This window comes from Hyperoodon ampullatus (assembly GCF_949752795.1).
Source record: "Hyperoodon ampullatus genome assembly, chromosome: 4".
Classification (NCBI taxonomy): domain Eukaryota; kingdom Metazoa; phylum Chordata; class Mammalia; order Artiodactyla; family Ziphiidae; genus Hyperoodon; species Hyperoodon ampullatus.
Window position 1 is genome coordinate 33,811,468 of NC_136917.1, and position 12,254 is coordinate 33,823,721.

Genomic DNA, 12,254 nt, shown 5'->3' on the forward strand with positions numbered 1-12,254 from the left:
CCTCCGTGATGGAGGGTCTGAGGCCTGCCTGGGTACAGGTGGGCCATTCATAGCTGTGACAGTCTGAAGCGTTGCCCCAGCCACCCGAGGGGGGCTGTCAGACCCCAGGAGGTGCTTCCAGGAGGTCCAAGATGCCCAGATGGGTGGGTCCACCTGTTGGGGTGGGAGTGGAGGGTGCAGTGTAAGCCAGAGGCCTTGGAGGGGGTCAGCCTCTGGCCCAAGGGTGCAGCTTCTGTCAGATACAGCTAACTCGAGCAGGTTACATCGCCCAGCCCCTCTTGGGGCTGCAGGATGGAAGCCCTCAGCCAGCAGCAGGAGGAGAGGGGACCGGCCCAAACACCCCTCCTACTAGGCCCGCTGGGGGTCGGCCGCTGCCCCCACCTCACTCTTCCTGTCCTCCCCAGACTGGTGGGCCAGGCCGTGGTACCCACCTGGTGATGCGGGGCGAGGCCGCCTGCACAGGCCACTGAGAGCCCCGAACGCGCCCCAGCCGCCACCATGGCCCGCCTGGCCGCCGTGCTCTGGAGTCTCTGCATCACTGCCGTCCTGGTCACCTCGGCCACCCAAGGTAGGTGCTGCTGGGGCTGGGGAGGGGCCTTGCCTCCAAAAGCCTGCTAGGAGGGCGGATAAAACAGTGAAATACCTCCCGACCACTCATTACAGTACCCGCTTCAGACCACTCAGAACCAGACCAGAGGAAGACTTGGTGATTATGCCCCCTAGCACCACCAAGGGGTCCCTGGATCGGCCCCTCACCTCCCAACCCAAAGCACCAGGGTCCATCCCACCAGGGGTCCTAGAGCCTGGGATTTGGGATGTGGCCTCGCAGGACCGGGACAGGCCTTCCTGGTGAGCTAATGCTCTTCTGTCTTGTGTGTGTCTCTCTCAGTGTGATTACATCTCCGAGGCTCTCGCTGGGAAGAAGGTTTAATTAAAGCATGCCCGCTGACGTTTATTTAAAAACAACTAATTACCCGGCTCGGCCCTATGCCGTTCCCGGGATCCTGCACACACCACAATTAGTGCCCCGAGCCTGCCTGCCCACCCTCACCGATTACTCAATTACAATCCCCACGGTGGGCCCAGGCAGGGGCAAGGGCAGGACGGGAAGAGAGGCAGCCAGAGGAGGCCCGCTAGCCTCGCCCTCGCCCTGGGTCTGCCCCCTGCCTGCCCCTCCCAGCCCTGTCTGGAGGGCACTCATGGTGGACCCTGCTCCCCAGTGCTCCCTCATACAGCCCCATTCTCCAGGGAGCCACAGAGGTGAAGGGGGCATTGTTCAGCCGTGCCACAGGGCCTTGGCACTGCTCCAGCCAGCCGGCACCCTCCCCTCCCCCAGCACCCGTGTTCTCTACCTATCCAGGTCCTGCCCCACAGCACCAGCTGGCCTGGGAGGGGCTGCTTCCACCCCCAGACCCATCCAAGCCAGCCCTCCACCCCCGGCCTCCTTCCCGGGCCCGGGAAGGGCTAAAATTAGCTGCGGAAGCAGATGATGCTAAAGGAACGCACGTAAAACTTGCCTGCGAGTGGGACTCAACTCACCCCAAAAAACTGCGAGGGCCTAGCTGTCAACCCTGTTGGGCTCCCAGGTGGCATTGGAGGCACTAGATTTTGAAAAATGGGCCCATTTGGCTCTGCTGCCATCATGCACTGGTGCCTTCTCTTCATCTACAAGTGACAGTCCCCACATTGGAGCCCAGGGCCACTCTGTGCATCCCCACTTCCCTCTGACACCCTGCAAGGCTTGGCTGGGACCAGTGTCCAAGAAGGTGGCTGCCCCAGCAGGCATGGACAGTACTGAGCCCACTCTGTCCAACAGAGACTAGCTGCCTTAATCATCTTAATGATAATAGTAATTAGTGGCTTGCCATCTCACTATGTACCATGTGCACTGCAACCCTCTGCATGGATATGTGAGATAGGCGTTATCAGCTCCTTACGGAAAGAAACGGGAGCACAGTGGTGGTCAGTGACTGGACGAGGCCAGCAGCCAGGGAGTGGCCAAGCCGGAATTTAAACCCCAGCCAGGGGCTTCCTTGGTGGCGCAGTGGTTAAGAATCCGCCTGCCAATGCAGGGGACAACGGGTTCGAGCCCTGGTCTGGGAAGATCCCACATGCCGCGGAGCAACTAAGCCCGTGTGCCACAACTACTGAGCCCGCGCTGTAGAGCCTGCGAGCCACAACTACTGAGCCCGTGTGCCACAGCTACTGAAGCCCACATGCCTAGAGCCCGTGCTCCACAACAAGAGAAGCCACCACAACGAGAAGCCTGCACACCACAACGAAGAGTAGCCCCCACTCACCGCAACTAGAGAAATCCCGTGCACAGCAACGAAGACCCAACACAGCCATAAATAAATAAATAAATAAATCTATACAAATAAATAAACAAACAAACAAACCCTGGCCATCTGGCTCCTGAGTCCCAGCTCTCAGTCTCCGAATGGCATGGGATGGAGACTGACGTGTGACAATGCAACCCCTCTGAGAGCAGGGCATGCCCATGGCAAGTTCTTTCATTGTCACGGCAACCCTGGGAGGTTTCCTAGGTGAAAGCAAGGAAGCCCCTCCCTGTGACGTCCTCACCGAGCACAGCACCATGCACGGCACCTCCTTCAAGAACATTTTCTAGCACAGAATCCTCCCAGTACAGCCCTGGGCTGTGGTGGCCCATTTTACAGATCCAGAAACTGAGGCCTGGTGAGGCTCCAGCAGTGGCTGTCCAAACTATAGTATACATCAGAATCACTGGTGGGTGTATCCATTCAAAGGCTCCTGGTTTCATCCCCGAGATTCTGATTCAGCAGGCCTAGGTCGGGGGGCCCAGATTCTACATTCTGAACATGATGTGGATGCTGCTGATTCTTGGGACACACCAGGAGAAGCCCTGGTCCAAAGGACACACCTGGCCTGTCAGCTGGGAAGTGGCAAAGCCAGACTCTGTGGTTTCTTCCAGAACATGAGCGCATTCCCTCTCGCACCGTCTCTGGACCTTGCATGGGGTGATGTGAAGTTAGGGAAGTGCACCACGCCACCCTTACCTCTGACACTAACTGCGAGTTTGGGGGTCCCCCAGACCACCCTCAGCTTTGATGATTTGCCTGAAGGATTCACAGAATTCAGAAACACCATCATACTCGTGGTTATAGTTTATTACAGCGAACAGATACAGATTAAAATCAGCCAAGAGGTGGGCTTCCCTGGTGGCACAGTGGTTGAGAGTCCGCCTGCCGATGCAGGGGGCACGGGTTCATGCCCCGGTCCAGGAGGATCCCACGTGCCGCAGAGCGGCTGGGCCCGTGAGCAACGGCTGCTGAGCCTGCACATCCGGAGCCTGTGCTCCGCAACGGGAGAGGCCACAACAGTGAGAGGCCCGTGTACCGCACACACACACACACAAAAATCAGCCAAGAGAAGCGGTGCATGGAGCAGCATCCAGGAAAGTTCCATGCACGGGGGTTCTGGTGGTCCACTCCCAGTGCAGTCATGGGCAGCAGGAACTCTCCTGGCAATGATAAGTGACAACACGCATGTTGTATAGCCAACCCAGGAAGCTCCCCTGAGCCTTGGTGTCCAGAGTCTTTACTGGGGCTCAGTCACGTAGACATGGCTGACCTCAGCCTCCAGCCCCTCCAGAGGTCAGCTGATACCGCATGACCCAAAGTGCCTACCTGAAACCACATTGTTAGTGTACTAGTTTGCTAGGGCTGCTGTGACAAAATACCACAGACTGGGAGACTTAAGCAATAGAAATGTATTCCCTCCCAGTTCTAGAGGCTAGACATCCAAGATCAAGGTGTCAGCAGGGTTGGTTCCTTCTGAAGGCCACAAGGGAAGGATCTGTTCCAGGCCCCTCTCCTTGGTTTGTAGATGGCCATCTTCTCCCTGTATCTCCACATCGTCTTCACTCTGTGTGTGCCTCTAGGTCCAAATTTCCTCTTTTTATAAGGACACCGTTCATATTGGATTAGGACCCAATAGGGCCCTATTAATGGCCCACCTTAATGACCTCATTTTAATCTGATTACCTCTGTAAAGAAGCTATTTCCAAATTCGACCACATTCTCAGGTACTGAGGGTTAGGGCTTGATTTCAGCATTTGAATTTGGGGAGGGGGAAGACCCAGTTCAACCCATAACAGTTAGCACAGGCTGCCTGGCATGGCTCAAGGCCCCCAGGTAAACAAAGACACTCTACTCAAGCAGGACACTTCAAGGGCTTAGAGGGCACCGCCCAGGAGCCAAGGCAAAGGCCAGACTCTCCTTGGGCCAGGTTAATGGCCTTACTACACAGGTGGGCACACTGAGAAGCCCATTTTACAGATGAATAAACCGAAGTTCATACAGTCCGCATCCCAATACAGTCTAGCTGGAGGTGGCGCCTCTTCGGCGGGGGTTTTCCCTCCCTTCCTGGGCCCTGGTGTGACTCCCTCCCCCTCCTCCCTGCAGGCCTGAGCCGGGCCGGGCTCCCGTTTGGGCTGATGCGCCGTGAGCTGGCATGTGAAGGCTACCCCATCGAGCTGCGGTGCCCGGGCAGCGACGTCATCATGGTGGAGAACGCCAACTATGGGCGCACAGATGACAAGATTTGCGACGCTGACCCTTTCCAGATGGAGAATGTGCAGTGCTATCTGCCAGACGCCTTCAAGATCATGTCCCAGAGGTGAGGGGCCCCACCCTGCGGGGCTCCTGGGAGATGGGGTGGCAGCAGTCCCTGGGGTCAGTAAGGTGCCTGTCCTCCATGCGCCCCCTGGCCAGCACATCCCGTTCACCTTTAGTCTTCCTTTTATGCATTCGACCCCTGTTTCCTGAGCAATTACTAGGGGCCGGGTCCCATGCAAACAGCAAATAAGACCCAGCCCATGCCCTGCCAGCCTGTCACCTCCCCAACCTGTACCCTCTGCCACAAGCCCGTTGCCTCCAGAAGCTCATCCCAAGATTAGTGGGGGCTTGGAGAGTAAAAACCATGGCAGGACAGAGTGAGATGTCATGGGAACTGACAGACAGCCCAGAGGTCTGGTCAGGCTTCCCTGAGGAGGTGATAGTTGAACACAGATGGCAGAAATGTACGTGCTTGTGAGTGTCTGAGAGAACGTGTGTGAGTGAGGGAGTGTGTAGACTGTTTATGTCTGTAAGTGTGTGAGTGTGGGGTGCATGTGTGCAAAGCTGCAGAAGCCTCTTTCACACTCACACCCGCACCACCTAGAGCTGGTCAGCTCTTCCTTCAAATTATACCCTGGGGCTTCCCTGGTGGCACGGTGGTTGAGAGTCCGCCTGCCGATGCAGGGGACACGGGTTCGTGCCCCGGTCCGGGAAGATCCCACATGCCACGGAGCAGCTGGGCCCGTGAGCCATGGCCGCTGGGCCTGCGTGTCCAGAGCCTGTGCTCCGCAATGGGAGAGGCCACAGCAGTGAGAGGCCCGCGTACCGCAAAATAAATAAATAAATAAATAAAATAAAAATTATACCCTGATGTGACCGCCACTTCCACCACCAAGCCCCCCAGGACTAGTACAGTATCTTCTGCCCCCCTCTCCTTGCCTGCTATAGTCTGTCCCCGCCCCCCCATAGCAGCCAGAGGGTGCTTGTGAGCACCTGAGCCAGGTCCTGCCCCTCCTCGGGTCACAGCTCTCCTTGGCTCCAACCTCACTCAGAGCAAAAGCCTAAGTCCTCCCCTGAGGCCCCCAAAGCCCTGCACGTTCTGCCCTGTCCTCTCCCGGCCCTCACCTCCTCCACACTCCTCCTCACTTGCTGGGCTTCAGTTACCTGGCCCACTCCTTACACCCATCAGGCATCTTCCACTAAGGGCTCCCTCAGGGCCTTTGCACTGGCTGTTCCCCCTGCCTGGAATGCTGTTCCCCAACACCCGCACGGCCCCTCCCTCTCCTTGCTCAGGGATTTTTTTTTTTTTTTTTTACCTAACTAACCTCTCAGCGAGGCCTGCCTGACCACCCTCTAAAATCACAGCAACCCGGCCCCCACCCCTGCCACTTCCCAGCCCCTTCCCTGTGTTCTCTCTCTCCTAGTCCTGACTTCCATCCACAGTCCCACTGGCTATTTTGCCTCTCTATCGTGTCTTTTTTATGTCTTCCCTCGCTAGGCTGTCAGCCCCACAGGGAAAGGGAGTTTTGTCTGTCACCACTGTGTCCACAGCCAGATACACCACAGGCGCTCACTGAATTTTTGCCAAATGCCTGAGAGAATGCAGGGTTCACTCCAGGATCCTGAGCATAAAACTGGAAAAGGGAAGGAGGCCTGGGGCCAGCTCTACAGCTCCTTGGGGATTCTAGAGTATGTCACTGGGTGGGGTCACTGAAAGCCTCCCGAGAGTTTTGGGCAGGGGACAGGCGTGATCAGGTGGGTGGGCCAGGCCAGAACCCCTTCATCCCCTCCCTCCCACTGTTTCTCTCTCAAACATCCATTCCGGGAATTCTCTGGCGGTCGGGTGGTTAGGACTCTGTTCTCTCACTGCTGAGGGTCTGGGTTCAATCCCTGGTCGGGAAACGAAGATCCCACAAGCTGCACAGAGCGGCAAAAGAAAAAAAAAAAAAAAAAAGGAAAAAATCAAACATCCATTCCCCTCCAGCAATCTTGTCCCTCTTCCCCGCTTCCCGTCTCCCGACACCCCTGCATGGACAGTCCCAGTCCAGCCTCTCTTTCCTCCTACCTCCTGCCTCCAAATTCTCCCTGCCCACTTCACTCAGCACCGGCCTCAGGGTCCGTGATGTTCTCTGCCATGTGCCCAAGTACCTAGCACAGCGACTGACCCAGTTCTGACGCTCGTGGGGTCTCAGTCCTAGATGGGGGGACACTGAGCAGGGTGGTCACTGGGGCTGAGGGATTGTGATGAGGCCACTGCTCCACTGTCTTCACACCTGGAGGCTCTTTATATTAGTTAGGGTCCAGCTCCACTACTCTGACGGAGACACCCCAGAATAAATATAGTGACCTGAACAAGATCAGAATTGGAAAGGCCCTCAGCACCCGCTTCTCTCTGTCTCAGCACTGCAACCCACCCACCCCCCCAGTCCTCCCCTCACCCCCACTCCCACCTCCTGGGCCAGAACTCAGTCACGGGCACTTCCAGCTGCACGGGAGGCTGGGACGTGCGGTCTCCAGCTGGAAGGCCAGCGTTTTTGTGTTTTTCTTTTTGTTTTCATCCTTAATGGAGGTGAAATCCACATAAGATAAAATTCCCATTTTAAAGTGAACAATTCAGTGGCATTAATTACATTCACAATATTGTGCAACCTCTGCCCCTGTCTAGTTCCAGAACATTTTCATCACCTCAAAAGGAAACTCTGTCGCCCTTAGCAGTCACTCCCCATTCCCTGCCCTCCCCCGAGTTCCTGGCAACCACTAATCTACTTTCTGTCTCTGAATTTGCCTGTTTTGGACATTTCATATAAATAGAACCGTGAAACACGTGGCTTCTGTGGCTGGCTTCTTTCACTGAACGTGATGTTTTCAAGGCTCGTCCACATTGGAGTGTGTATTAGAGCTTCCTTCCTTTTTATGGCTGAATAATATTCTACTGTATGGATGTACCATGTTTTGTTTATCCACTCATTTGTCGGTGGGTTGTCTCCACCTTTTGGTGATTGTGTAAATGATGCTGCTATGAACATTCGTATACAAGACTTTGTACAGGAATACACCTGCAGTGTTACAGCAAATGAAAGCACTTTGGGGAATATAACTAGTTCTTTGGGTCATAGGTAACTAAGTCTCTGTTTGACCTTATGAGGTCAGTGTTATATTTTTAAAGAAGGGGGTTGAGGTGGGTGGGTATAAGCAGATCCTCATTAGTTAAGCACTCATTGGTTAAGGGCAGGATTGAAGGGAAGACACGGGAGCCCCCTCTGCCCTGTCAGGAAGCACCCCCCCAAACCACTTTAACACACCCACAGTCAAGTCACTGTCCTGCCCAGCCAAGACTTGGCCTGCTCCAGGGAAACGGAGACCTTGACCGTGGGAACAGACAGCAAGAAACATCTTTTGTTGTCATTAAGTAGCCCTCCTGTTACATGGTAGCCAGCCTCCCGAGAAGTTGACAGGGACTCAGGTGTGTTCCCCATGGGGAACCAAGGATGGCTTCAGCGTGAGGTGAAGACTCCGCCCCTGTCCTGACTGCAGAGCCTCACAGCAGCACTGTCCAAAGGGTAGGACATGTCAAGAATGGTCTGAGGTGGACACAGGCAAGCACTGTGAGCATTTCATTAATAGCGTCTTTGCAAAGACACCACCTTGTGTGTATGGCTTCACATCTTACTCTTCTGTGAACAAAGGAGGGGCTTTATGGTCAATATAGGAAAAAAAACAACAACAAGGACATAATGGCACTGGTGACACTCAGGATGAAAGTGATGAAGCGTGGCTGGGGAAGCAGTTTATGGGGCCACCCCTCTGGCCCAGCCCTGAGCTTCATGCCGTGCCAGGGCTTAAAAATAGAAGAATCCTATCTGGTAGGAGAGAGCAGGCAGGAAACAGAAAACAATGCCCACACAAGGTCCCTGGCGTGGTCTCCACAATTCCTTCCCAATTTGGGGGTGTCCATTCCTCTCCTGATCCTGGCCCCACCCCACCCCCACCCCCCCGCAGTTCCAGGCCTGTCTTTTGCCAGCTCCCTGTCTCTCCTCTACAGGTGTAACAACCGCACCCAGTGCGTGGTGGTCGCTGGCTCCGACGCCTTTCCCGACCCCTGTCCCGGGACCTACAAGTACCTGGAGGTGCAGTACGACTGTGTCCCCTACAGTGAGTCATCTTGTTCCTCATGCGGACACGGGCCCTTCCCCCTTCCAGAAGCGAGTGAGGAGGAGACACCTTGAGCGCGGGCACACACACACACACACACACACACACACACACACACACGGCCAAGTCGGGGCCAGGCACACGGGGGACAGCTGGGCCTGCTCCCTCCCTCACACATTCTCTTCACCCAGACACCCTTGTCCACGCTGGTGCCTGCCCCATCCACACCCCCACGCTCACAGACTCTGTCCCCATCCACTGGGCACCTTCTCCAACTCTTGTTACCCTGGCCTGCTCACCCTGCTTCTTCGCATGCCCTTGGCTTATTTATACACTCCAAGGCCACACCCACATACTCCACTTGGCACACTTACATTCTCCTCTCCTCTCCCTGGACCTTGACCTTGCTGCCCTCTAATTCCTCCGCCTCCCTCCTCTTCTCTCACCCCTTCCCTTTGTGACCCCCTCTTACACACCTGCTCTTCCCTCTCACTCACCCCCCTTTCTCTGAGTTCCCTTTCCTTTCTCTTGTCCCCCTCACCCCTCACGTGCCCCCAGTCCTGCCCCTTCCCAGTCCTGGAAGCTGGACTCTGTACTCATACAGAGGCAGGCCACCCTCTGAGGCCTGGTGGCAGATCAGGGGTGAAGGGCTAGGGGCATCTTCCACAGATTCCTAACTCTTGGTTTGTTTGCCCGTTACCACAGTAGTACTTCCTGTCTGCAAAGGAAGTGCCACCATGTTGGACTGAGGGTGGCACCAGGAAGCCTGATCTGGGGAGCCAGCGGCCTGCCATTCTTGCACCTGGCCAAGGGGAGCAAACAATGACAGGGTCTCTCCTCCTCAGCACCCCACCCTTAACGTGTCCCTTCTTTCCAGCCCTTACTCTTCCCTCCCTTTCCCCCATCATCCATCCCCTCCCCTCCACCCCCAGCTTCATGTAGGCAACCTGGAGGTAGGGCCTCCGGGCAGAGGGGGGAGGAGGCAGGGCCACCAGGGTGTGTGAGTGTGGGGGGTAGGGGCGGGGGAGCAGGAGGCCCTGTGACTCTCCCTCCTCTCCCCTCCCACCCCAGCCTTCCCCTCCTCCCCCCAACCTTTGATTTCTCCTCGCAGGTGACTGCAGACGTGCTGGGGGAGACGGGACAGCTTATGTGCTTCCATAACCTTCTTCTTTTACTCCTCACCCTTTCCTTTCAGCGACCAAGGCCTCCAGCCACTGCCTGAGAGGGACGCCCATCTGATCCTTGAAGCCTCCCCACAGCACTGGGGACACTGCCCACCGCCATGGCTGGGGCAGCAGGGAAAGGGGGCAGGAGTTGGGGAGCGTAGCACAGTGGGGAAATCAGGCTGGGTTCGAGGCTCGGCCCCGGCCCTTGGGTTTTCCGGCTCTGAAACTTGAGCAAATGACTTAATTTCTTTGGGCCTCTGCAGAAGGAGGCGAAAGTCCAGGAGATCATGTGTGCAAAGCGCCTAAGCCAGGGCTGGCCACAGAGGCTTCTCCTGGTGACAGAGTGCTGGATGTAAACTCCTCCAGGGTAGAGGCCTCATCTTCACCCCCCAGCGCCCAGGCCCAAGCCTGGTTCAGGATGTGCTCAGTAATGGTTTGGGTGCCCTTTTGATCCAACTGAACCTATACCTTCCTCTTTAATGGCGGGAGGGGAATCAAACACCTTCCCTGAGGTGTTGCCCGGAGTACAGAGAACGTGGGTAAAAGCTCCTTGTGCACCCTCAGCCACAGGTGTGAAGGAAACGGTGCCTGCTTTTTTTTTTTTTTTTTTTTGCTGTACGTGGGCCTCTCACTGTTGTGGCCTCTCCCATTGCAGAGCACAGGCTCCGGATGCATAGGCTCAGCGGCCATGGCTCACGGGCCCAGCCGCTCCACGGCATGTGGGATCTTCCCAGACCGGGTCACGAACCCGTGTCCCCTGCATCGGCAGGCAGACTCTCAACCACTGTGCCACCAGGGAAGCCCCCCCAGTGCCTGCTTTTGATGGCCATGTGGCCTCAGCCGTGTTGCTTCACTTCACTGATCCTCTTTCCCCCTCTATAGACAGGGTTCTCGAAAGGCTGCCCGAGAGGTGCTTAGCACGGTTCCTGGCACATAGTAAGCGCTGGGCACGTGGTAGTTGTCGCTTTTCTTGTGACTCCTCATCATGATTTTTACCAATTATTATAATTGCTATTGGTAATCAAAAATAAAACTAACAACAGATGAGAAACCCAATTTCTCCTGAGGCAGGTAAGATAAAGGGCAGGAAAAAAAAAAAGAAAAAATCCCCTGATCCAAGTGGCATCCAAAGCAAGTGGATACCATGCAGGTAAAGGAGCAGGAAAAAAGTTAGAGGGTGTGGGGAGGGGAGGGGCTTAGAGACCTCCTGGAGCCAAACCTCCAAGTGTGGGTGGGAGGGCATGACCCTCAGAGATCAGGAGGGCTCAGGGGATGGGCAGCCCCCAGTCTGATGGGAGAGAGCTAGCCTGAGCCCTGGGAGAGGCAGGGGCACACACACATACACGCACTCGTAGTCACAGACATGAAGGATGTGTCTTGGGGGGCGGAGCTAACTCCCAGTCCCAGAAGAAGAGGGCTGGTGTTACAAGGGTGATGGAAGCCACGCCGCAGAACAGGGAAGCCAGGCACTCCCTTATCCCCCAAGGTTTCTCTGAGCACCTCCTGCGTACCAGGCCCTGGATGAGGCGCTGGGAAGGGAGCCAAACGCTACTCCTCCAGAGAGGTGGCAGGAGAGCGAGGCCCTGGTCAGAGGTTCCTAAGGGGTCAGGGACACAGAGCCTGGAGGGGGAGCGGCCTGGGCAGACATCTTGCCCTGGGCTTCAGAGGCTGGGGTGACCCCAGTGCTGGTCAGGGGTGGGTGCAGGGGCTACCGTGGGAAGGGAGCAGTGGGTGTGCGGGGCTCCCTGCCACACACACATACCGGACAGGCCCGACTAACACTGGATTTGCCTTGCAGCTGAGCACAGTCTAACCATGCCCCCTTCCTCCCCCAGGTGCCGCCTGCCCATCCCAACAGCGGGCTGGGGAGCTCCCGGCTCCTGGGCCCCCAGGGGGGAGCTGGGCAGAGAAACTGAGCCTCGGGCTTGCCCCGGGGGAGTGTGGGAGCGTGTCTGTGCCCCACCTGCTGTGCTGCCCCATCTGTGATGTCCCCCCACCCCAGCCTCTTCCCTCTCTGCCTCTGTCTCCCCCACCGGGCTCTTTGAGGCCCAGGGGGCTCTGCCTGTCTGCCTCTCCGTCATTCTGTGTCTGATGCTGCCACCCTCTCTCTGTGTTGGCTTGTTTGGGGTTCTGAGGATTTGGGGAAACTCAGCTGGACTCTTGCAAGGCCAGCACAGAAGGGGAAGGAGTCCAGTGTGTTCTCTCTCGTGGGGCTACCAGGCCCCAGGAGGCACTGAACCCCCTCCCCTGGGCCCCTGGTTCTAGCAGGAGGGCAACAGGCCGGGCTGAAGGGGATCTAAGTGGTTCCTTCACCACCCCCCACCATCCCTGCCTGGTG

At 56.6% G+C, this 12,254-nt stretch overlaps 1 protein-coding gene across 2 annotated transcripts in view; it reads left to right on the top strand.

Moving 5' to 3' along the window:
• Nucleotides 1–498: 498 nt before the first annotated feature.
• The window catches only part of ADGRL1 (adhesion G protein-coupled receptor L1), a gene marked incomplete at its 5' end in the record, with an annotated part of 29,051 nt that continues 17,295 nt past the window's right edge, over nucleotides 499–12,254 (top strand). For both annotated transcript variants that reach the window (XM_079703109.1, XM_079703108.1), the window contains 3 exons: nucleotides 499–568; nucleotides 4,446–4,659; nucleotides 8,641–8,750. In XM_079703109.1, the coding sequence (XP_079559235.1) occupies nucleotides 499–568; nucleotides 4,446–4,659; nucleotides 8,641–8,750 (394 nt within the window). The remainder of the gene's footprint in view (nucleotides 569–4,445; nucleotides 4,660–8,640; nucleotides 8,751–12,254) is intronic.